At 44.5% G+C, this 23,197-nt stretch overlaps 1 protein-coding gene across 1 annotated transcript in view; it reads right to left on the bottom strand.

Moving 5' to 3' along the window:
• Positions 1-3,197: 3,197 nt before the first annotated feature.
• The window catches only part of NWD2 (NACHT and WD repeat domain containing 2), a gene marked incomplete at its 5' end in the record, with an annotated part of 139,696 nt that continues 119,696 nt past the window's right edge, over positions 3,198-23,197 (bottom strand). Inside the window, 4 exons of the mRNA XM_005859739.2 lie at positions 3,198-7,395; positions 9,549-10,138; positions 15,452-15,596; positions 16,329-16,532. Of these exons, the coding sequence (XP_005859801.2) occupies positions 3,463-7,395; positions 9,549-10,138; positions 15,452-15,596; positions 16,329-16,532 (4,872 nt within the window). The remainder of the gene's footprint in view (positions 7,396-9,548; positions 10,139-15,451; positions 15,597-16,328; positions 16,533-23,197) is intronic.

Genomic DNA, 23,197 nt, shown 5'->3' with positions numbered 1-23,197 from the left:
ACTGCCCCCCCCTGCCAGCCTGATCACCCTAACTGCTCTCCCCTGCTGGCCTGATCACCCCTAACCACCTCCACCTTGGCCCCTGCCACTGTGGCTTTGTCCAGAAGGAAGGAAGACTGGAAGATGTCCGGTCAACCCAGTCTAATTAGCATATTACCCGTTTATTAGTATAGATTAATGGTCAATTCCTCTATATTTTCTCTGAGAACCAAAAGAGAAGAGGGTTTAACCTTCAATGCGAAGGATTTAGATTAGAATCCAAGAAGGCATTCCCTAGCATGGGTAGTGGAATCATTTTCAGGAGGGGTAAATTTTAAATAGAAATCAGTCTCAGCCAAATGAAATGGAGGCAATAAGCCTGATGGACAATTCAATATTTTTCTTAACATCTTGATTTTAAGTTTCTCTGAGAGTGATTTTCACATGAAGCTAGATACAAAGTTTCACCTGATTATTTCCTAGTTATCACCACGTAAGCCCTCCATTGCTGCCCTGTTTAAAAAAACTCTGTGTGTGTGTGTGTGTGTGTGTGTGTGTGCGTGCGTGCGAATGTGTTTCTCAGATCCAATAGGTGATAAAAAGAAAAGGTGCGTGTGGGAAAGTCCCCGGGTCTCTCACCTGCAGGGAGTTTATGAGTGGACAAGTCCTTGGTTATCGTCCTTCCCACTGCCACCCCCAGCTCCAGCGGGAAGCACACTGTCCTTGAACTTACACATGGAACTTGTTTTCCTCTTTGTTTTCCTGTTAACACTGTGAAACCCTAGAAGGCACACGCTACTTTATTAACCTTTGTCTTCTTGGCCAAATATACGCCCCAATAAATATTTGCTGAATTGAATAGTGTACAAACTATCGTGGTACACCTGAAGATCTGGAGAGTTTGCAAAAACCTCCAGGAATCCTCAGTGCCTAGCCTGGTCTGTAATCTGAAAGTTAGAAAAGGTCTTAAAGGTCATTATCAGAAAGTGCCTACCAGATACTCAACGCTATATTTTTATGTGCTTTGAGAAAAAAGTACATTGATTGTGCATTGAAGTCCTGTTCAACTATTCTCCCTAGACCTGGGTTTCTAGGTTTCTTCATCTGTAAATTTGGAATACTACCAGTACCTAACACATAAAGCTATTGTGAAGATTACATGGTTTAGTACATGCGTAGCTCCGAAAATAGTGCCTGGTATATAAGTAGTAAGCACGAATAATAATAATTATTATTACTAACAATCTCTAACTACATCTGCCTAGGTTGGGAGAAAAACAAATGCCACACAAATTTACATAGTTTATCCTTTATTCATACAAACAATACATACACAAGACTGTATATTATTTGAAGACTGCAATAATTTTCTAGTGTAACAACTCTGTAACAAAATTTAACTAAATGTAACATTTATGAAAATATAAATCTCTGATTGGGTAATTCTTCCCAACAATACAAAGTTTACATAAAAACATTCAATATGAGCTATCAGTTTGCAAACAAGTTAGGAAAATTCATTCAAGTCACTTGTTAAACTCTATTGGCTGTTACACAGAACATTCACACACTACATTTAATCCATCTAGGCATTTAATTCTTAGAAATGTGTGGCATGGAGGTCCAACTGATAATGACAGGAATAAGATGTGTTGCCTCTGAAGTGCTAAAAAAAAGCATCGCCTCATACAGTAAATTCCAGGTGATCTGTACCTGGACTGGGCCTTCTCTGGGTACCACCTCCCTGGCTGGTAGCTAGACCAGGAGGGACATCCTGACAAAATTCTTTCACTATGGATTGGGTGTTCCTCTCTGAATGACATCTCTTTCCAACAATCAAGATGTCACTATATATTTTTTCGTACATTGCTCCCCTACCTCCCTGTGAGGGCTATAGCAGGGATGCTACCATGATCTTTATTTTACACTTTACAAACACAGTACAGCAGGGAGGTGAAAGATCTGTCTACAGATATGTGATGAGTTCATGACAGCGCAGGACCGAAAGCGAGTCAGTTCCTTGTTCGTTATTCTGCCTACTCAAGTCACAACTGCCCCTTTCAAGCAAAACCAAACCACCGCTACTGACACCCTTTGGAAAGTTATCCACGGACATGCCACGTGAAGAAAATCACTTTCCCTTTTCGGGATGTAATGTTTTCTTTTACATGGGTGACGTAGGTTTTTTTAAAAAAAAGATTTAATCCATCATGTCACAGCTTTTGCTGTGACATGGAGAAAATTAGAAAAGTCTTTCTGAAGAGTCCTGGAGCGGAAAGGGAGACAGATAAAGAAGCAAACACACAGTGTGTAGAAGTAAGAAAGCGATTACAAACAGGGACAATAAAGAACCTTTGGACACCCCGAAGATTTATGGGATATTATAGCACAAAGACAGGCATCTTCCATTTGTCCCAGACTATTTGGTCACCTATCTGGGTTTTCCAAGGAAAGAGGAGGAGTAAGAGTAAGGCAGATGTCGTCAGTGTTTCATAGATGGCGTGACGAGAAAGCGTTCCTTCTGTTAAGATTTACTGCATGGATTTAGGAAATAATTTATGCTTCCATACTGAACACTGAACGGCACAGACTTCTGTTAGTACGATGATAGAAATGAACAGGTGTTTGGACCAAATCTGTAATGCCCTTTCCGAAAATCTCCTCTGCACCCGGCACACGTAGGCATTGCAAAAAGACATGAAAAGATTGTGGTTCCTTAGTAAATGTGTTCTTTTGCAGCCCAGGAAATAGCTTCAAAAACCGTATGTCCCGTTATACAGAAACCTTGGCATGCAATTGTCGCAACTGTATTTTCACGAAGGCCGACTCTGCGGGTTCGGTAGCCCTATGACGGTGGCAGGTAGCTCTCGTCCCAGTCCAGTTCGTGGCCTCACATTGCACATCCTTTCTCTTGGGAAACTGGGCGTACATCTGGACATCTTTGATACATGATTTTGCACTGGTAGGCCTTCCTTCTGCAGACTGGGTTTACACAGTTGTCAGGACTGTAAAATGTAAGAAGAGATTAAGGCTGTGTTTACTTATGGCCGCACAATCACTGGAAGTCAAACAGCCCTGTGTGTCCGCGATTTCATCCGATTTCTATAAAACCAGTGCCAGTCCAAATGGTCCAGCCTCTCTCAGCTGGACCCATGGTGTGAGTTATGTTGCTTCTTCCCCCACAGTTTTAAAACCACCTTCTCTCCCCAGGTGATGTAGTCATTGAAATATGATTTCTACAAATTCTCTAGGAAAGTCTCAAGACTTCAATCCTGGGTAAACCTGACAGGAAGGACCAACCCCAAACCGATTTCCCATTTCTGTGCATTTCAGGAGCATGTGAATCAGTCACACTGGGACTCGGGCCTCTTCCTTGTCTGTTAAGAAATGAGTCGTTTATCATTTGGGACACGGGAGATACTCCGCCCACCGCTCTTTGGTACCTGTCTCGTGTGTCTCTGATGAGCAGGAAAAACCTTTCCGTCAGTTATCAGGGCCATAGCTGTGGCCCCTGGGTTCCAGGGCAGCACACACCCGGTCGTAGCAAGAATTGTGTTTCTTGGAGGGCGTCGCCTCGTTGGGCTCCGTGGGCTCACTCACCGTGATCGGACTGTCTCTGGCAAAGACCTCAGTAGACTCTCTCCACAAGCAATCCACAGACGCCTTGAAACAGTAGCTGCTACACTTCGCCCTGGATGTCTGTGTCGCATTGTTGAATATCTGCCTGCTATTCGACGTGGCGATTTTAATCTTCAGGGCGGCGTCCACACGGTCCACCACCGTGTAAATCCCTATGCTCCCGTCGTCAAAACCCACCACGATGTGCAGGTGCCTCTGGGAGAGGGCCAGGAACGTGGGTGTTTTGTAGAGGGAACAAGCACCGATGTTTTTGCCGTCGGCCAGTCTCATGACAATGAGACTGGAGATGGCACCATTTTCATCCTCGTCCTCCCCGCTGCGGAAACAGATGTACACCAGGTAGCGACCATCTCGAGACAACCTCTGCCTCCAGATGACCCCGGAGGCGTGCACCACCCGCAGCTTACCGCTGTGCAAATCTAACACGTTGATATTTTCATCTCCCCGGGAGATGATGCCTAACTTTCCGTTGGGAGAAATCTCAAAATCCTCCAGGGTCTTCAGGAAGTTGTTGGGAAGCTGCACGCGGCGACAGACCACCTCATCTGTCAGGCTCCAGATGTTCACCGTCTCGGCCGATGTGATGAACACGATGATGTCGGGGCAGTCGGGGATGAGTTTGAAGCTCACGATGGTGGTGCCATCCTCGCAGCAGAACTTCTTGGTGATGCTCCCTGTCCACAGGCTGACGGCCAGCACTTTGCTTTGGGTCATGCCCACCACGAAGGTGTTGGCCGAGGTGATGAAGGCGTTCTGCAGCGAGGTCAGGATGTTGCAGACCCGGTGGCCCGTGGCCAGTCTCCAGACCCGCGAGGCGTTTTCCTCGCACAGAGACACCACAAACTGGTCGTTGTGTGTAATCAGCAGCTGCGATATCCGCTGCCCGTTGATTCGGAAGAGGTTTTCCCCACTGCCGGTGTGCCAGACGTACTGGCTGCTTTTGTCATCCGAGGTCACCATCACATCTCCCGTGGACGTCAGCACGCAGTGTTCCACCACGCCCTCGTGCTTGAACACTGCCTCGATGAACCCGCTGCTGAAGTTCCACTTATGCACACAATCCGAGCCGTCCAGGGAGTAGATGATTTCCCCCCTCGCGGGCAACACCAGGCTCTGGATGGGCTTCCCGGTCTTGTCTATGTTGGACATGGCCGTGATGATGTCGACGTCCCAGATGGACAGCACACCGCTGGTCGATAAAGAGAGCAGCATGTTGTGGTGACTGGACTTCACCAGCTTCACGATGGTACCCGAGACCTCCTGGAGGCTCGCCATGCACTGCCCCGTGTCCCGCCTCCAGAAAAACACGGCGGAGGTGTTCTCCATGGTCGCAATGATGCAGTCCCCGTTTTTGGACAGCACGGCGGATATGAAGCGCTCGTTGTGCTTCGCCCGGAACTTCTCGGCCACCTTCCACATGCCGGTGTCCAAGAGCTCAATGCTGAGGGCTTTACAGATCAGAATTGCACTTTGGTCCTCCGACAGCTCGATGCTGACCACCTCGCTGTCTTCCCTCCGGCAGTCAAAGTCGTCGGTCAGCTGGGGGCTGGAAATGTCCTCCGTGTTCCAGACGGAAAGGCTCCCCTCACTGTCCACCATGACCATTTCTTGAGCCGTGTCCAAGATCAGGAGGAATTTCACAAAGCCCCCTGAAAATTCGGACGTCACCGTGCATAACTTCTCTCCGCTCCCTAAATGGAAGATGGTGGTGGTGTTCAGGTACTGCCCACAGAAAGCATATACCCCGTCCAGAGAGCACTGGACACACGTCACTTCGTACCAGCAGTGGAACTGGTAGAGGGGCCATCCATAGAGCAGATCGATGACAGTGACATCTTTGCTGGCTTCCAGCCAAGCCAGGGCGTGGTTGACGGACAGTGTAAATCCATTGATGTAGGTGGAGCCACTTCCATGCTTGGTCCCTTTGATCTCCACTTCGGACAGGAGGCAGGAATTGACATTGTCATAAATCAACAAGGTGTTATTGGTCGTAGCCACCACAAGATACTTTTCGTCCCCGCTGAGTTTCATGCCCAGGATGACGGACTGGGCCGTGGTGATTTGCCTGAGAAGCTGACGCGTTTCCACATCCCAGGTGCTGATGGAACCGCTTTCTAAAGCCGTGAGGACAGTCCTGGGGTTACAAGTAGGCAGGATCTCGGTGACGTGCAGGTGGCTGGACGCCAAGGGAAGACGCTCCGGGCTGTACGTCACGTCCATGGATGAATGTAGCGGCACAATGGAGCAATATTTGGGCCCGTCCTTGTCACACTCCAGGAGAAGGTGTCTCAGTTTGGGCAGGGAACTGAGGACAGGCAGCAGCCTTTGCTGAAGCTCTGCTGAAAGGGAGCCGGGAAATGCAATGACCTTGCTTTTGAGGCTGCGGAGGGTGTTGGCCAGGAACTTCATCTCCTTCTCTTGCGAGTAGTTGTAAGCCAGCTCGATGTCCGAAAGCACTTTGTCGAACTGGCCAATTTTGATCATGGTGTAAAGCCAGCTGAAGTTCATGATGATGCCGTAGAGCAGGTCATCGGTCTTTCCACACCTCGTCAGGTGGTACAAGAGCTCGGACATTTTCCGATGATTGACGAAAAAGATGTCGGGCTCCAGTGGATTACACTGGAAAACCCAGGGCTGGTCTGGGGCCTGTCTGTCAAATGAAGCCTGTTCCATGAAGTGCTTTTCTTCCTCCAGCAGGCTTCTGCTCTCCAAGTCCAGGCAGCCATTCAAGTAGGGGTCTTCGAGGCAAAAGGCTTTCCTCCTGCCCCCTGACCAGACCCCCAGAAAATAGTCTGCCAGGATGGTGTGCATTTCATGCAGGTGACTGTCTTCCTTCAGATACAGCTTCTGGGCTATGAGCTGCAGGTGTCTATTGGCCCAGACCAGGAGTGTGACGTTCTTCACGTGTCTTTCTATTAAGTATCCACTGAGACCCTCCTTGAGCCTCGCGATGTACAGGTAAGGTACTCTCAGGGGATTGGTGGGCCTGGTGTGCTCATTGAGCTCATTCATGACACTGTTGTCGAGGGCCAGCACATCCTCCAGTTCCATTTCACTCAAGCCCATCTTGGCCATGGTGATGTAACCAAGCGCCCTGGAGACCAGTTTCTGACCACACTTCTTCTCCAAGGACCAGAAGAGCTGCTCTATACTTTCATGAACGGTGACACACAGGGAGGATTCATCGACATCTTTGTGAGACCGCCAGTGTCTCACCTCCCTGAAGGTCAGGTTCACGAACATGGGCAGCGTGCACTTGGAGAACGCGTTGTTCACGTAAATCTGCTGGCCCGAGGTGACCTTTCTTTTGACTCGCAGCAGCTGGTGCTTGAGGACCTGGCTGCACATCTTCCTGTCCCGGGGAATCAACTCGATGTAATTGTTTTCCTCGTGGATAAGGCACCTTAGTTTCTGTAGGATCCCGTGTTTGTTGGGCAGTGTGGAGAGGACGACCCGTACGAAGCGGGGAAGGTGAGCAGGGAGCCACCAAAGCTTCCTGGCCTCGTCACTCTCTGAGAGCTGCTCGAGGGCGTCGAATATTATTACTAGAGGTCTCTGCAGTGAAGACTCATTCAAAAGGTTTATAAATAAGTCACGGAGGTCATGAATCTTCTTAGGGTAGTTTTGAACCAGACACCGGTAGTTCACTGCTAATTGTTCGCAAACACTCAGGAGGAGAGTCCTGAGGTCGGTACTCATGTCCGTGCTTCCTAGAAATCGCACAACTATTACTGGGTCTGATTCTGGTCCTGCGTGTTCATGTAGCCAGCCATAAGCCTAAAACATAAAGGTGGCGTTTAGAATGGTAATACATATTCACGTGGTCATATACTGCAACATCTCTTCTCCGTAGAGGTCAGACTTCTGGGAACCCGGGCCATGCAGAAAGTCATCTAGAACCAGGAAACGGAAGAACCTTCTGAGAAGGTCAAAGAGCTGTCACAAAGCTCACGCCCTAAAATCTATAGGTGGGACCCTCAGGATCACTCATCTAAAGGTAATAAAATAGTGAGTAGTAATATTTCACCCAAAGGCAACGTTCAGCTTGTAGTCTAAAAGTTACAAAGTGGTTCATAAACAGTAAATCTGAATATCTAGTATGGTCATGACATTTTAAAATGCTGAATCCCATTTTTGGGCATGGTTGTTGGGGCATAGTAGGTACCTAGTAAGTGTTTAATGAGTAGCTTACATAATAATTTATGCTTATATCAAGTCAGATATTTTCATTAATTGGATCACATAATACCATATATGGCTGAACACATTTCCAGTTAATTAGAATGCAATAAAAAATAGTGCTAAAATGACACTGAATATAATCTTTTATGCTTCAGAGACATTTTACTATAATGTGATGCTATAGGGCAGCGGTTCTCAACCTGTGGGTCGCGACCCCTTTGGCAGTCAAACGAACCTTTCACAGGGGTCACCTAAGAACATCCTGCATATCAGATATTTACATTATGATTCATAACAGTAGCAACATTACAGTTATAAAGTAGCAACAAAAATAATTTTATGGTTGGGTCACAACATGAGGAACTGTATTTAAAGGGCCAGAAGGTTGAGAACCACTGCTATCGGGTCATCATTATTATTATTTATCATGAAAATCTGGTTAAAAGGGTTTTGCTAAATTTGTGCTTTATAATAGTTTACTATATAAACAGGAAGTCATCATTCTCAATTATCTCTCTGTAGGGAACACGGGAATTCCAGTGTCATTTAACAGAAGTGGAAACCGAGGTCCAGGCTGGAGAAATGACTTGCTTAGAGTTAAATGGTTATCAGCAGACAAAGTTGGAGAAGTTAATTTGACTTTCATTCTAGTTCATTCTCTCTCTCCTCTCTCTCTCTCTCTCTCTCTCTCTCTCTCTCTTTCTCTCTCTATCTCTCGTTTGCTGGGCTATGGAGAGGATCTTGGTAGAAAGACACTACAAGTGTGTTGTTGACTATCTAGGAGCCAAGGAAGTGACAAGCTAGGAAACAACTTCTCTGAGAGATGCTTAGCCAGGACAAGGGGTGTGGGAGGGAAGGACCTCCAGGAAGCCACGAGGCGGCCTCAGAAGAGGCAGAAGCAGCTCTCGACACCTGCCAAGACCAGAGGGTGCAGAGCCCAGGTCAGAGCAGTCCTGGTCATGCCAAAACTTTCTGGTCACTTTACCTTTCCTACATTCCTTCCACTGCAACCCTATAGGGGTCATAAAGGTGGTTGGGGTTTGGTATTAGGGAAGGAGGGGAAGAAGTGCTGTGTGGAGAAAGGAAGGAGCCCTGGCCGGTGTGGCTCAGTTGGTTGGGCGTCATCCTGTGCACCGAAGGTTTGTGGGTTCAGTTCCCGGTCAGAGCATATGCCCATGTCGTGGGCCCAATCTGTTTTTCTCTCGCTCCCTCTTCCTTCTCTCTCTCTCTCTCTGAAAATCAATAAAAATATTTTTTTTTAAAAAAAGAAAGAAAGAAAAAAGATGGCCACGTCCCTGCCTACCACTGTAGATACTTTGCTTATGGTAAGCCTCAGCTGGGGGAGAGAAATGTAGACTGAAATTTTAATTATCATCTTCAACTGGAAATATTAGTTGTGGAACTGAGACTGATTTCATGCCCAGAAGCAACTGGAGGGTGTGTCTTTGCTGAGGGGTGAGGAGAGCTCTGAGATGCTCACTCGTTTTCATTCGAGTGAAGGCCAGCCCCACAGTGGGAGTCTGAACAGTGGGAGAAAACATCAAGCTGTCCTATACTCGCATCCTATGAGTCTTCCTCTTTCAATACACCCGTTAGACCAGCAAAAGGGAAACACTGAAGTGTCATCCAAAAAGATTAATTCTAAACCAGATAGTAAACACAGAAAATGGAAATGAATATGGTCAATTTGACGTTTCCCAAAAGTAAGTTTTTTTTATAAATATGCACGTAAAAGAGTAGGCTTTTACCTTCTTTGCCACTTCAGCTAGCAGGAGCGTCTTCCCTGTGCATGGTCCACCGTATATAATAAGGGGGTTGATGTACCCGGTTTTGCTCGGGAGGATGTATTTATGGACTCTGGTTAGAGATTCGCACTTGTACTCATAGAAAGAGGCATATGTTTTACATAACGAGGAATGCTGGAGGATTTCGTCGTAGAGTGTATCAGTCTCCGTGTCAAAATTCTGTTGTACTGTGGCCTGAATTATATCGATCATGTCCTCATAAAATTGTTTACCAAGGCCTTCTATGTAGTGATTTTCTATTTCCTGGGAATAGCCGAGTTTCATGTCACAATGAGTAACAGATGTGTATACTCTGAGATTAGATGATGCAACAATCGTAGGAATAAATTCGTCCCTGAGTTTTATCAGCTTCTCTTGGGCTTCTGGGTCCCGGATAATCCTCGGGTCTGTCCCAGTGATATCCATGTATTTTCCCATCTCTGGGATTTTCACAAAACGCTCAATGTTAGCAATTTTCCTAATGTAGCAGACGCACTTCTTCAGGAATGCGGGAGTTTGCTTGCCTAGGGCGAAGTCAAACTCATCCTCTATAGCTGAAAGCAAACAAAATCAGCTTATTGCATGAAACAAAGAAGCAACAGACCATCAGCACAGCTCCTAACTCTCCAGTCCTAGTGGCAGATTATTCTATAGAATAATTTCTTCATTCCTTAATTTCCTATGTGTGTTTCCTACACAGCCTGGAACCCAGAACAATGGGTTTTAAATACAATTCTTTTATTCTCTCCCCAGTAGCAAGGAGAGGTTGAACATAAGCATAGGAAAGAAAGCATACCAAGTTTATATTTAGGTTACTCCTTCCTTAGCTTTCCTCTCAGACATCCGGGGTCTAAGAGTGAAGAGCAGGGACCCATTGGGGCCAGGAAAGAATGAGGAAGAGGCCAAATGACAGATCCAGTTTACTGCTTCCTGGTCAGTCTCCCCTTTACATGTAGCTTCACCATTTTGTTTGAGGTGCATTGTACCCCAGTTATGGGTAAATATCAATATTAAAAACATGTTTAAAATACAAACGTGTCTGATTATTGATCAATCTGAATTATCCATGTCACTGTTAACCACATTATATCCATCAGATCAGGTATAGAATAATTTCTTAGTATGTAACTTTATTTCTTCTAAGATAAGGCTTATAAAACATACTAGAGGCCCGGTGCATGAAATTCATGCAGGGGGGGGGGTCCCCTCAGCCCAGCCTGCACCCTCTCCAATCCAGGACACCCCTCTCACAATTTGGGACCGTTGGCTCCTAACTGCTCACCTGCCTGCCTGCCTGATCACCCCCAACTGCCCCCCCTGCCAGCCTGATAACCCCTAACCACCTCTGCCTGCCAGCCTTGTCGCCCCCAAATGCCCACCCCTGCCAACCTGGTCGCTCCACACAGCCTGCTGTTCAGTTGCCTGGTCGTCCCTCACCCCCCTGCCGACCTGCTGTTCAGTTGTTTGCTCGTCCCTCACTAACCCCCTTACTGGCCTTGTCGCCCCATGCAGCCTGCTGTTCAGTCGTTACTGTGATGGTGTCCTGGACAATTTGCATATTCCTCTATTATTAGTATAGATGCTTACAGACAAGTAAATATACATTATAAATCACTCAAGGCTCCATAGGAACATTTAAAATGAGATCCATCATAAGTAAAACATCACTTGTGCATTATTTTAGGGAAGAAAAATAAAAATGAATGAAATGGATTTTAAGGCATGCAGTCTTTTTAAACTGCCCACCTGCCTTTAGTTCCTTCTTTCTTCTCTCCCTCCCCCTTTGCTTTCCTTCATCCAATTCATCTTATTGAGCACCTACGATGTGCCAGGCATGCTGCTGGTTGCTCAGGATGCCATGGAGAGAAAATAGACAATGCTGAGAGAATAAACCTTTATGGAGCTCTCAGTCCAGTGGAGGACAGCAGACATGAATCACAGAGAACCACTAATAAATGTATTATGATTGTTTCAGTCCCAGGAAGGAGGATTACATGGTGCAGTGACAGAAAACAATTGGGGGTGGGGAGGAGGGTGACCCTAATCTACTTGGAGAGGCCAGGAAAGGAGGTAAGTACTGAGCTGGAGTCTGATGGGACCATGGGGTGAGGGGACGGTGCTCAGAATACACAGGGCTGGTTATAAGCGGAAAACATGGCCACGTGCTATCCACAACTCCAACGTCAAGCAAAACCTAAAACATACTTGTATTCTATACAGTGACTATTAAGGAAGGTGGGGATGTTATTTTAAAATGATGCCTTTTAGTGGGATTCCTGTAATAATAATTCTTCAGTGATGATAGTGATTGATCAAAATTTGTGACTGAAGTAAGAAGATATGTTTATAGCCACCAGTGTTGAGTGAGCTGTGTCATTTGTGTCAGTATGTTTTACTAAGGGTTTTCATCAGACAACTTGATTAAGGAGGCCAGTCTAGTCTTCTTTTTATAGAAGAGCAGGAACTTCTTATAATGTAGACTAGGAAAGATTCAAGAAATCTTGACTTTATGAGCTCCTGCAGAGAGCAGCCTTTGGCCCACATCTTTTCCAGGCATCTGTGTAAAATGCTAGGGGCCACGCTGGATTGGCTGGGTGCTGCATTCTCAGTATCATGAAGAGAGACAAGTGGCCAAACCATAATCTCTACACATAATGAATGATAACTGGATATGCACTGATACCTCTGACTCCTGAAATAAGTCAACTGTAACCTCACTGACATGGGTATCACTCCAGGGACAAGAGTGTATTCCAGGGTCAACTGTAGTATCCTATATAATAAAATGCTAATATGCAAATTGTCCCCTCAACTGGGAGTTCGACTAGGGGGCAGGCCTGCCAATGACCCTTCCCCCAGCTGGTCTGGCCTGATCGGCCCGATCAGGGCGGGCCAGCCGGACCCCACCTGTGCACGAATTTGTGCACCAGGCCTCTAGTATTTTATATTTCCAGAAATCTTGAAAATATGAATACTAGCAATCAGGAGTGTTGATAATCATACAGCATAGAAAGAGATACAACAGATGAAGCAAGTTAGTAGAGCCCCCCTAAGCTTGGCTCAGGGGAAAAAGGCAGGCTGTACATAAGAGTGCCTGGTTGATGGTCTAGAACCAGGGGTGGGCAAACTTTTTGACTCGAGGGCCACAATGGGTTCTTAAACTGGACCGGAGGGCCGGAACAAAAGCATGGATGGAGTGTTTGTGTGAACTAATATAAATTCAAAGTAAACATCATTACATAAAAGGGTACGGTCTTTTTTTTTTTTTAGTTTTATTCATTTCAAACGGGCCGGATCTGGCCCGCGGGCTGTAGTTTGCCCACGGCTGGTCTAGACCTAATAAATATACCTGAATAAAAGAGCCATCAAAGATTAAGTCAATTCTAGAGTTATTTTTAGAAGCAAAGTGCATTGTCATGATTTCAGGGGACTTTTATGAATAATTTCTGATATTTACTTGTCTATAAATATTATAAACTTCTCTCTTCCTTACTATGCAGTATTGGTTTTCTCTCCTTGCATTTTTCTTAATGTCCAAAAATTGAACCAGTCACAACACCTGGTAAAGGAAACATTAGGAGGATATACCCAGCCTGGTAACTAGCATTCATGAGACATTAGTCTCTCTGCTATCCCTAAAACCCCTTAGTTTTGACTGTAGAGAACCATTTTGAGTTCTAATTTATTTCTCTTCCTCTCCTGTTATATAAAAATGTAAAACTGGAAGTGTTGTGAAAATTACATTTAAAAATAGTACACCTTTCCAGGTTCTAGTTAGAATTCATATTTTCAAGATTTCTGAAAATATAAAATACTAGAGGCCCAGTGCACGAATTCATACATGGCTGGGGTCTCTTGGCCTGGCTGGTGATCGGGGCCAATTGGGGCATTTCACCCAGTCCTGATTGGGCCCTCAGAGCCGGCTGGCGGGAGCGGGGTAGGAACCCCAGGAACTTGGCAGGCTAGGGGGAGGGGCTGTGAGAGGTTGGCTGGCCATGGGAGGTTGGCTGTGGGAGCACACTGACCACCAGGGGGCAGCTCCTGCATTGAGCATCTGCCCCCTGGCGGTCAGTGTGCGTCATAGCGACTGGTTGACCAGTTGTTCTGGTCATTCGGTCATAATGGTCGCTTAGGCTTTTATATACATAGATACTACAGTTGACTCCTGAACAACATGGGTTTGAGCTGTGCAGATCTAGTTATATGTAAAATTTTTTCAATAAATACGTACAGTACTGTAAATGTATTTTCTCATCCTTATGATTTTATTAATATTTTCTTTTCTCTAGCTTACTTTTTTTGTAAGAATACAGTATATAATACATATACAAAATATGTGTTAATTGAGTTTTTATGTTATTGGTAAAACTTCCAGTCAACAATAGGCTATTAGTATTTAAATTTTGGGGGTGTCAGGGTATGTGTGGATATTTGACTATACAGGGGATTGGCACCCCTAACCCATACATTGTTCAAGGGTTATCTGTACATCCATTTAAAAGAGTGGGTTCTTCTCCAGCAATTTTCATTGTGCAGATATGGTCTTAAAATGAGTTTGAAATGTAAAATAAATGTAAGAAACTGTTCTGAACATGTATATCTTTAAGCAATGGAACCCCAAGCAGAAAACAGACGACTCGTAGTAGTTCATACTACATAGCATGAAATTATTTATCTTCCTAAATATCTATGTGAACAGAGGTCTTTAATGTGGAGAAAATTAGAAGAAAGTGTTTGGCGATGAAATATCTGAACCCTTGAGCTGTATGATTCTGAAGAGAGGATGCCTTCCCCAAACTGATGTTTCTTGCCAAGAATAGGAAAGCTTTTGCTGTGGGCATTATTTTTTCTAACACAGCATGCTTTTAAAACAGGGTGGTTTTTCCTTTGATAATGATGAAGAACCAGAGTCTCAAAAATGGATCAACAAGATCCCAAAGGAACAAGGATGTTTGTTCATCTGTGTATTCTGAAGACAGTACTCATTCCTGCCAATTTCAGTGTTTTCAGGAAGACTTAAAATAAGACCTAATTTTTGACAGCTTGCAGAGAATGACTTGGTCAGAACTATTTATAATTTCTCTGAGCTGGAATCCATGTATCCAGGGAGAATAGTATCAAGTGCTGTTTAGGTTTTCACAAATGCTTTGCTATCATTCTCTAAACCAATCTGAAAATGCAACTACGGTTGCTTTTTTCTTCAGTAATTCTTTACTATCGATTTTCAAAATAAATGCTACACTGCTGGCTCCGATTCCTTCTGTCATTCAGCTCAAACATCATTTCCTTATTGCCCACTCCATCTAAATCTGGACCTGCTCATCCTTCATCAGGCCTTATTAGCCTATTACTAATTTGTTCTATAAACATCACTTATCTTTTCTGAAATGATCTTGTTCATTTATTTGATTACTTGCCTATCATTTATTCTCCCCCCCCCGCCCCCCACACACACTAAAAAATAAGTTCTGGGAGAGCAGAGACCTTGCCTTCCTATTCATGATTGTATCCCTGATGCCTGGTACACAGTATAAACTCAATGAATGCTTACTGAGTGGGCGCGTGAATGAATGAATGAATGAACAGTTTAACTGAGTAACACTGGCTGCGTCTGATGTATTATATACAGCCTGCTCTGACTTCTTTCAAAAAGTACATTTTCTGGAGAAGTCCTCAAGTGAAGTAAAGGCTTATCTATGAGTTAAAAACAAAAGAACATTTGTCTCTCCAAGAGATGGAGACATTTAGGTAAATTAAATTTTGCCCGGTAGTAAGTAAAATTCAACTTGCAGAACCATGAAAGGGAAGCAGTGAATGCGTCTATTATCCATCTGTTCCTTAGTGCACCGAGGACACACAAAAATTACCTGAGAACAGGTACCTCCTAGCGTGGCTGAGCTTCATTTTCCCCTGTTCGTGTAGCAGCTTCACAGCCGCCTTAAATACCTTTTTGATCTCATCTGAGATCTCTTGCCAGGTCTTCTCATTCTCCGCATGGGCAGAAGGCTGCATCTATGGAAATGGGAAAGTGAGATACGTCTTAAAATCATCAAAGAAACACTGGTATTGAAGAGCAAAAGAACTATTATTATTTGAAGGTTTCTGTGTGCCAATACTATGATAGTATCCCACTTGATACTCCCACTAACTCCAAAAGTTAGAAATTATTTCCATGTTGTATGTGAACTTGCCCAACTTACACAAGTGTGTGAATCCAAACACGATGTGTTTGCTGGGCTTTCTTATTATTCCATGTAGTTCCCTCTTGATTTTTGATACAAATGTCATAACAAAATCATCTCTTTAATGTTATCTAAAGAGGAGGGAAAGTTAAAGGGGAGGTGCTCATATATTATGACCCCAGAAGGAAAGTCTGAGGTGCTAAAAAGAAAAATGAGTCAAAAATGGGAAGGTTCCTGCCCTGGCCAGGTGGCTCAGGTGGTTGGGGTGTCATCCAGTACACCAACAGGTTGCAGGTTTGATTCCCAGTCAGGTCACATCCCTAGGTTGCGGGTTTGATTCCTGATTGGGGCATGTATAGGAAGCAACAGATAGATGTTTCTCATCTCTCTCTCTCTCTCTCTCTCTCTCATCAATAAACGATCTTTACGTGATGATAAAAAAAAAATAGAAGGTTTCTTAGCTTTGGATTTTGTTGTTAAAAGTAAATTTAGGGACCAACAAGAATAACAGTGAGTCCACCACTCCTGAGTCCATAAGCAGTTTAAAGTAAGGGTAGCTTACTGCGTTTTTGTTGCCTTTCAGCATTTCTGATTTGGGTCTGAGGTAATAAGCTGCTGGCACCGAGTTCTCATCGCGACAGTACCACTCTTCCAGTAACTTGGTCTCCAGCTTCGCCTCTATGGCAGCGTCCAAAATCATTTCAAACTCTGAGGCCTCCACTTCTCCGGGGATCCGGATGTTCCCATATTTTTCCCCTAACAGTCCCTGTGTATCAACAAGAAAGTTCAGGTTAGTGTATCATCAAGAAAGTTCATGTTAGTATTCACATCATGAAGTCACTCAATAAATATGACAAATGGGTTACAATGAACATTGTGCCACCAGTTTCCTTGTTTAATGACAATGGATACTTTTCCCCCCATGAATTATTTTATAGGTAAAATTAGACGAACTACATTGTAATTATAATAAGTTCTTCACATACTGAGAAATGAGATCGCGTATCATTTTAGACATTCAAAGTAAAGAATTTTGTAGCAAATATATTTTCTGAAGTTTACATAATACAACAAAAGTTGTTCTATTCTTAAGATATTTTTGGTTTGTTTATGACACAGAAAAATGACATGCTGGACCCTGAAATATCAAACATGTAAGCTCTCAAACAAAATAAGTGCTTTTTAAAAGTTAATAGTATGATTAAAAATTTACTGATTTCAGAGAGGAAGGGAGAGGGAGAGAGAGAGAGAGAAACATCAATGATGAGAGAGAATCATTGATTGGCCGCCTCCTGCACGCTCTCTACTGGTGATCGAGCTCGCAACCCGAGCATATGCCCTGACCTGGAATCAAACCATGACCTCATAGTTCATAGGACGATGCTCAACCACTGAGCCACGCCAGCCAGGCAGTTGTATGATTTTTAAGCCCCAGATGTACCCAGCTATAAATGAAAGAAGTATAAAATCATTGAATGTGATGCTACTATCAACCTCACTGGTAACTGAAAACAATTCAAAATATGAGCAAGATATCATTTTTTTCCTATTAAATTGGCAAAGGAAAACATGCTCAATTTCATGTGAGGGTGTGAGAAAATACCCACATGGTGCTGATGGGTGTGAAAATTGATCCCACACTTCTTTGGAGGTTATTCTGGCAATATGTATTAAAAGCCTTAAAAATATATATATAAAATTTTGACTTGGCAATTTGTCTTCTAAAAATTTGTCTTTAGAAAATAATGAAGAATGTACTAAAGATTTAACAGAATATGTCTGCTGAACCTGTTTTAAATAGTAAAGAGCTGGTATAACAACCTAAGTGCCCAGCAAAGGGGGGCATTGTAATATTTTATGACATCTTTATTCAAAGGATGTATCAAATTATGTTCTAGAACTCTATGAACATAGAGTTTATAACATAGAAGGGTGTTTATAATATACTGTGAAGTGGGAAGGTAAGTTACAAAACAGTATGTATAAGATGGTTCCAATGTCTCCTTTTGGAAGGAACTTGAATGGAGGAACTCCACCTTGGTCTCCGTTATTTCATACGGTCAATGAGGGCTCAGAGAGGGCTCTTTTGAGATAAGGGTGTTCTAACTCCAACTCAGTGTATCAGCCTGAAGGCCAAGGAAAAACATTTTTATTTTAATCTGCATTTGATTTGGACCAAAGGTTGTATGTAACAAAAGCAATGTTCTCACTTTTAACAATTCCTCTTCTAAAATCTCTTATGTCAAACTTGGGTAAATGAGCATGATCTTTTAAGGGTAGCCAGCCTAGTGATTACCCTACTACCCTTGGCTAATTCCGGATAAGGACAGTCAGCATCCTCAGCCAGGGCTGACTGTCACAAGGAGTGAGGTATTAGTGCTGGGATGAGGCATCCAGCAAAGCGACATGGGCACAGTAGGGAAAAGGAAGACTTTCAACAGTAGCCACAGGAGGAATCCAGAAAGCATCCAGGTGGAGTTTGGCCATGGCTGGAGGACCTGGTGGACAGGCAGAACATTAAATAGGGGACTTAGTAATCGATAGTTCTCCCTCTACAGGAAGGTCATGGGCTCAGCTATCGAGATCCAAGGCTGGATTCTGGACATGAAGTGGAAAGAAGACAAAACAGTGACTAGTCAAACAAGATCAGGTCCCAGGGCAGGAGTAGCATTACTGCACTAGCAATTTACAGATGGTTGGTTCTTCATCTGCTCTCTGCTCTAAATAAGGCTGGTCTCAGAGGCAAGAGCAGAGTCAAGTCTATGGATCAGTTTCTAAAATATGCTCGGTGGATTACGTGCACCTGGATTACCCAGGGGCCTTGTTAAAATATAGGTTACCAGATCTCTTTTTAGACCTAAAGGACACTGTGGTTAGGGAACCTAGGAATCTGGATTTTAAAATGAGGTTATAAATGAATCTAGAATCTGGGACCCACTGCACCAGATGGGCAATATGAGGTCACGTGAATAATGGTCAGCAAGCGCTGAAGGGGCAGGACAGGGAACACAGCACATCACTACAAAAATCGAAGGCTATTTAAAAATAATTATTCATTTGAGTTGCACAGCTGGCACCAAATGCTATAATTATTTGATCATATAGCAAGGCAAATGTTCCTTAGAGATTGCCGGAGAAGAAAAAATATCCTCATCTAATTCAAATAACAAATATATATTGAGCGCCTACTATGTATAAAGAAACTCCAGAAAAGTAATAATGTGCTGTAGGCTTAAAGTTACTTATTGGATTGTTCTCTCCTTTTCCTTCTCTCTATCGATTCTTCCTGTAGGTGGAATGCTCATAAATCATGAAGCAGTTACTTTTCAAGTGTCTGAGACAGGATCCTGCCTCAGACTTATCTTACTATTTGAGAAATAGCACCAAGAGAAATAGCAAAAGAGAAGATTGCTACCATACTTTTCAGGAAGACTTTTCTGGGTTCTGTGTGAATATAGCTCTAAGGTAACACATGAAACATGCCTACATTGGCCAAGCCAGGGAGAGGCGATTTAGAGAAAGAGTTAGTCCAAGTCATTTGCAAAGTCCAGCTCATATGGTCAGTGGCTCAGAACAGGGGTTGAAATGCAAGACCAAGTCTAAGAGGCTAGAAGTAAGAGTGCAGGCGGCATGATGCAATCTGGTCTTGGTTTCCTAATCAGCCTATTTCTTAGCTCTGTAGCCATGGGGAGTACGCATGGATGACCCCAGGGCAGTCACAGAAATTAGGAGCCAGATACCTCCCTCTCTGTTCACAATGGCAATAGAACATTCATTCCCACCATCAAAAGAGAATCCGATTTTCCACATCCTTCTGACCTCAATGTTTAAGAAGCTCATTTTTTCACTTAAACCAACTTTGTCAGTTTGTAGGAGAAATTTGGTAGAGAGTTGAGGGGCTATATTTGATTTTGCATTTAGGTCCATGTTTATTAGTTACACCCTTGATCAATCTGCCTGTGCGACCCTGTGTGGGAGAAATGCATTGGTCTGGAATAACGTTCAACTTTCTATTGGATTTTTTAAACAGTCTATCAACACATATGGACATAAACATACGGTGTTTCACCGGTCTGTAGAAATCCAGAATCACCTCTCCCACCCACCTGGTCAAGTGTAAAAACATATTTAAATTGGCCCATTTTTAAACACCGAAGATAAGTCCTATTTGTTAGGTAGAAAGCAATAATACAACTGAGTGCTCACATACAATCTGGGAGTTAAGTACAAATTTGATGAAAAGACTAAGAAAATTTTCCAATATTTTTAAACTAGAGGCCCGATGCATGAAATTCGTGCAAGAGTAGACCTTCCTTCCCCCAGCTGCTGGCACCTGCTTGCCTCTGGCACCTGAGACCCAGGCTTCCCTCGAAGCCCTGGCTTCGTCCGGAAGGTCATCCAGAAGGACATCCAGCCTAATTAGCATATTTTGCTTTTATTATTATAGATGTAGTTTCTGCATGTAAAATTCTAGCCTAAGAAATACTTCCAGATGCTGTGGAACTAGATAGAGTTGGCAGTTGCTCAACAACATAAATGTACTAAATGCCACTGGATTGTTGCCTTTAAAATGGTTAATTTTGTGTTATATGAACTTCACCTCAATTAAAAAAAAGGAAGTATTTTATGAACTGTTGAGTTCATTACAACTGGGAACTTAAATGTAAAAGGACCCTCTACTTTTTGTATCTTCCTTTCCTTCTTTCTATGCTGATATAGATATATCTAAGCCACTGCTTTCAAAGGCTTAGAGAGAACATTTCCTAAGCCTTCAATTGATTTGTCTTTTCCACTGGGCAGACTTTGATTCCCCCTTCCCCCACTCTGCTCTTCATGTGCGGTTCGTTCGCCTGAGCTTGCAGTTTGAGACTCTTTGGTTGCCTAGAACAGGCGCCCTTATAAGGAGTGGTGCCTTCTATCTATATATGAACTTCACCTCAATTAAAAAAAAGGAAGTATTTTATGAACTGTTGAGTTCATTACAACTGGGAACTTAAATGTAAAAGGACCCTCTACTTTTTGTATCTTCCTTTCCTTCTTTCTATGCTGATATAGATATATCTAAGCCACTGCTTTCAAAGGCTTAGAGAGAACATTTCCTAGGCCTTCAATTGATTTGTCTTTTCCACTGGGCAGACTGCGATTCCCCCTGCCCCCACTCTGCTCTTCATGTGCAGTTCGTTCGCCTGAGCTTGCCGTTTGAGACTCTTTGGGGTCTGAGGGTGATGGCATGCAGTTTTTATTGTAGCAAACAGAACAGAGGGGTTGAAGTGTTCTCCATGGTCTTGGTGACCTCAGTATGTCCTGGCCTTTGCTCTGTGGTGGGATGTCAGGATAGAGGTGAGGGTGGAGTCTTTTGGGGGGTTATGGATGCCATTCTTTGCAGAGAGGTGGGCAAGTGCTCCCTGGGCTGCTGTTTCTGAGCCATTACTCCTGGGGGCAGCTGGAAGGGAAAGGAGAAATCCCCACCCCCAACTGATGCTATAACAAGTTGAATAACATGCTCTTTAGTGAATGCCCTATTACTCCCAACCCAGTCACCAAGGAAGGCAGGTGGGACCATTCCTTCCCTTCCATAAGCTCCCCCTTTATTATTAAAATAAAATCCACATTCATTTGTACACCATCTCCCTCATCTATAACCTCATTTAATGTTCATAATTCTGTGAAGTAGGGTGAGTTGCAGAGGAGGACGTCTAGGCTCACAGGCATCAACTGGCTTGCTCGAGACCACCTCTCTAAGCAGACACAGCACTTGAATATAGGGTGTTTAATTCAATAACCCTTTTCCTTCTACTTGCTCAAGTCACGTGCTATGCTCCCTTCTGACAGGGACTCCAGATGACTTATTTTCTTGTGCTGGTTCTTCCAGTTGGCGCCCTTGGCTGGGCCACCATGCATGGCCATGCAGCCAGCACTGCATCCCTGCAGGCACACTGCTCACAAGGACGACAGCATGTCCAGCGCTGTGGCTGTGGGTGGTGGCATTCTTGTCATCTGACTTATTGTTAGGTGGAGGGACGAAGATGGTTGTGATGTATTCCCTGCAGCTCAGAACCAGTCTGCACAGTCAGAGCTCTGCTGTGGAGTAATGCCAACCGAACCAGACCAAAGGGTCGGCTGCATCTGCTGCCCACGCTTAATGTTCTTAATGTTTTTCAAAGTCACGAAGCACCTTCACAACCGACTCTTCAATTTTTAAATACAAACACAATATATGGTCATTTAGAAGTGGACTGCAACTCAGTTACTCAAAATTTATTTCATGTGTCACAAGATGCAAGAGTAAATGGAGAAAAGGGGAAGTGATGGTTAATTGTACTTGTTAACCTGACCAGTCCATGGAATGCTCAGATATTTGGCTGAACACTGTCTGGGTATGTCTGGGAGGTGTTTCTGGATGAGATTAGCAGCCAGAACCAGCAGCCTGAGTAAAGCAGACTATCTTCTCCAATGTGAGCAGACGCCATCCAATCCATTGAGGGCCGGAATGGAACAAAAGGGTGGAGGAAGGGAGAATTCCCTCTCACTGCCTGACTCTCTGCATGAGCTGGGACACGTTCTTCTGCACTCAGACCGGGACGTCCACCATTGGCACTGCCGGGTCTCAGGCCTTTGGACTCAGGCTGGGGCTACACCACTCACTTTCCTGGGTTTCCAGATGCAGAGGGCAGATCATGGGACTTCTCAGCCTCCATAATCAGATGAGCCAATATTTTTAAAATATATTTTTATTGATTTCAGAGATCCCCCTATGGGGGACCGAGCCTGCAACTCTGGCGTGCTCCCTTGACCAGAATCGAACCCAGGACCCTTCAATTCCCAGGCTGACTTCTATCCACTGAGCCAAATCAGCTAGAGTGAGCCAGTTCTCTATAATATTTATATGTACATATTCTTTGTGTGTATATATATAATATACTAGAGGCCCGGTGCACAAAAATTTGTGCACTCGGGGGGAGAGGGGTTCTCTCAGCCCAGCCTGTGCCCTCTCGCAGTCTGGGACCACTCAGGAGATAATGACCTGCTGGCTTAGGCCTGCTCCCGGGTGGCAGAGGGCAGGCCCAATCCCTAGGTGCAGCCCCTGTTCGGGCTCAGAGCAGGGCCGATTGGGGAGTTGGGGCGCCGCTCCCTGTCATGCACAGAGCAGGGCGGATCGGGAGATTGCGATGCCACCCCTAGTCACGCTCAGGGTACAGCCGATTGGGGGGTTGGGGCACCGCCCCCTGTCACACTCAAGGCAGGGTCGATAGGGAGGTTGCGGCGCCACCCCCTGTCATGCACAGAGCAGGGCCGATCAGGGGGTTGGGGCACTTCCCCCTATCACGCACAGAGCAGGGCCGATCAGGGGGTTGAGGAGCTCCCCCCTGTCACTCACAGAGCAGGGCCGATAGGGGAGTTGGGGCACCGCCCCCTGTCACACACAGAGCA

This window comes from Myotis brandtii, unplaced genomic scaffold (genome assembly GCF_000412655.1).
Source record: "Myotis brandtii unplaced genomic scaffold, ASM41265v1 scaffold1299, whole genome shotgun sequence".
Classification (NCBI taxonomy): Eukaryota; Metazoa; Chordata; class Mammalia; order Chiroptera; family Vespertilionidae; genus Myotis; species Myotis brandtii.
The sequence above is the reverse complement of the archived record's forward strand: the minus strand, read 5'-3'. Positions and strand labels throughout refer to the sequence as shown.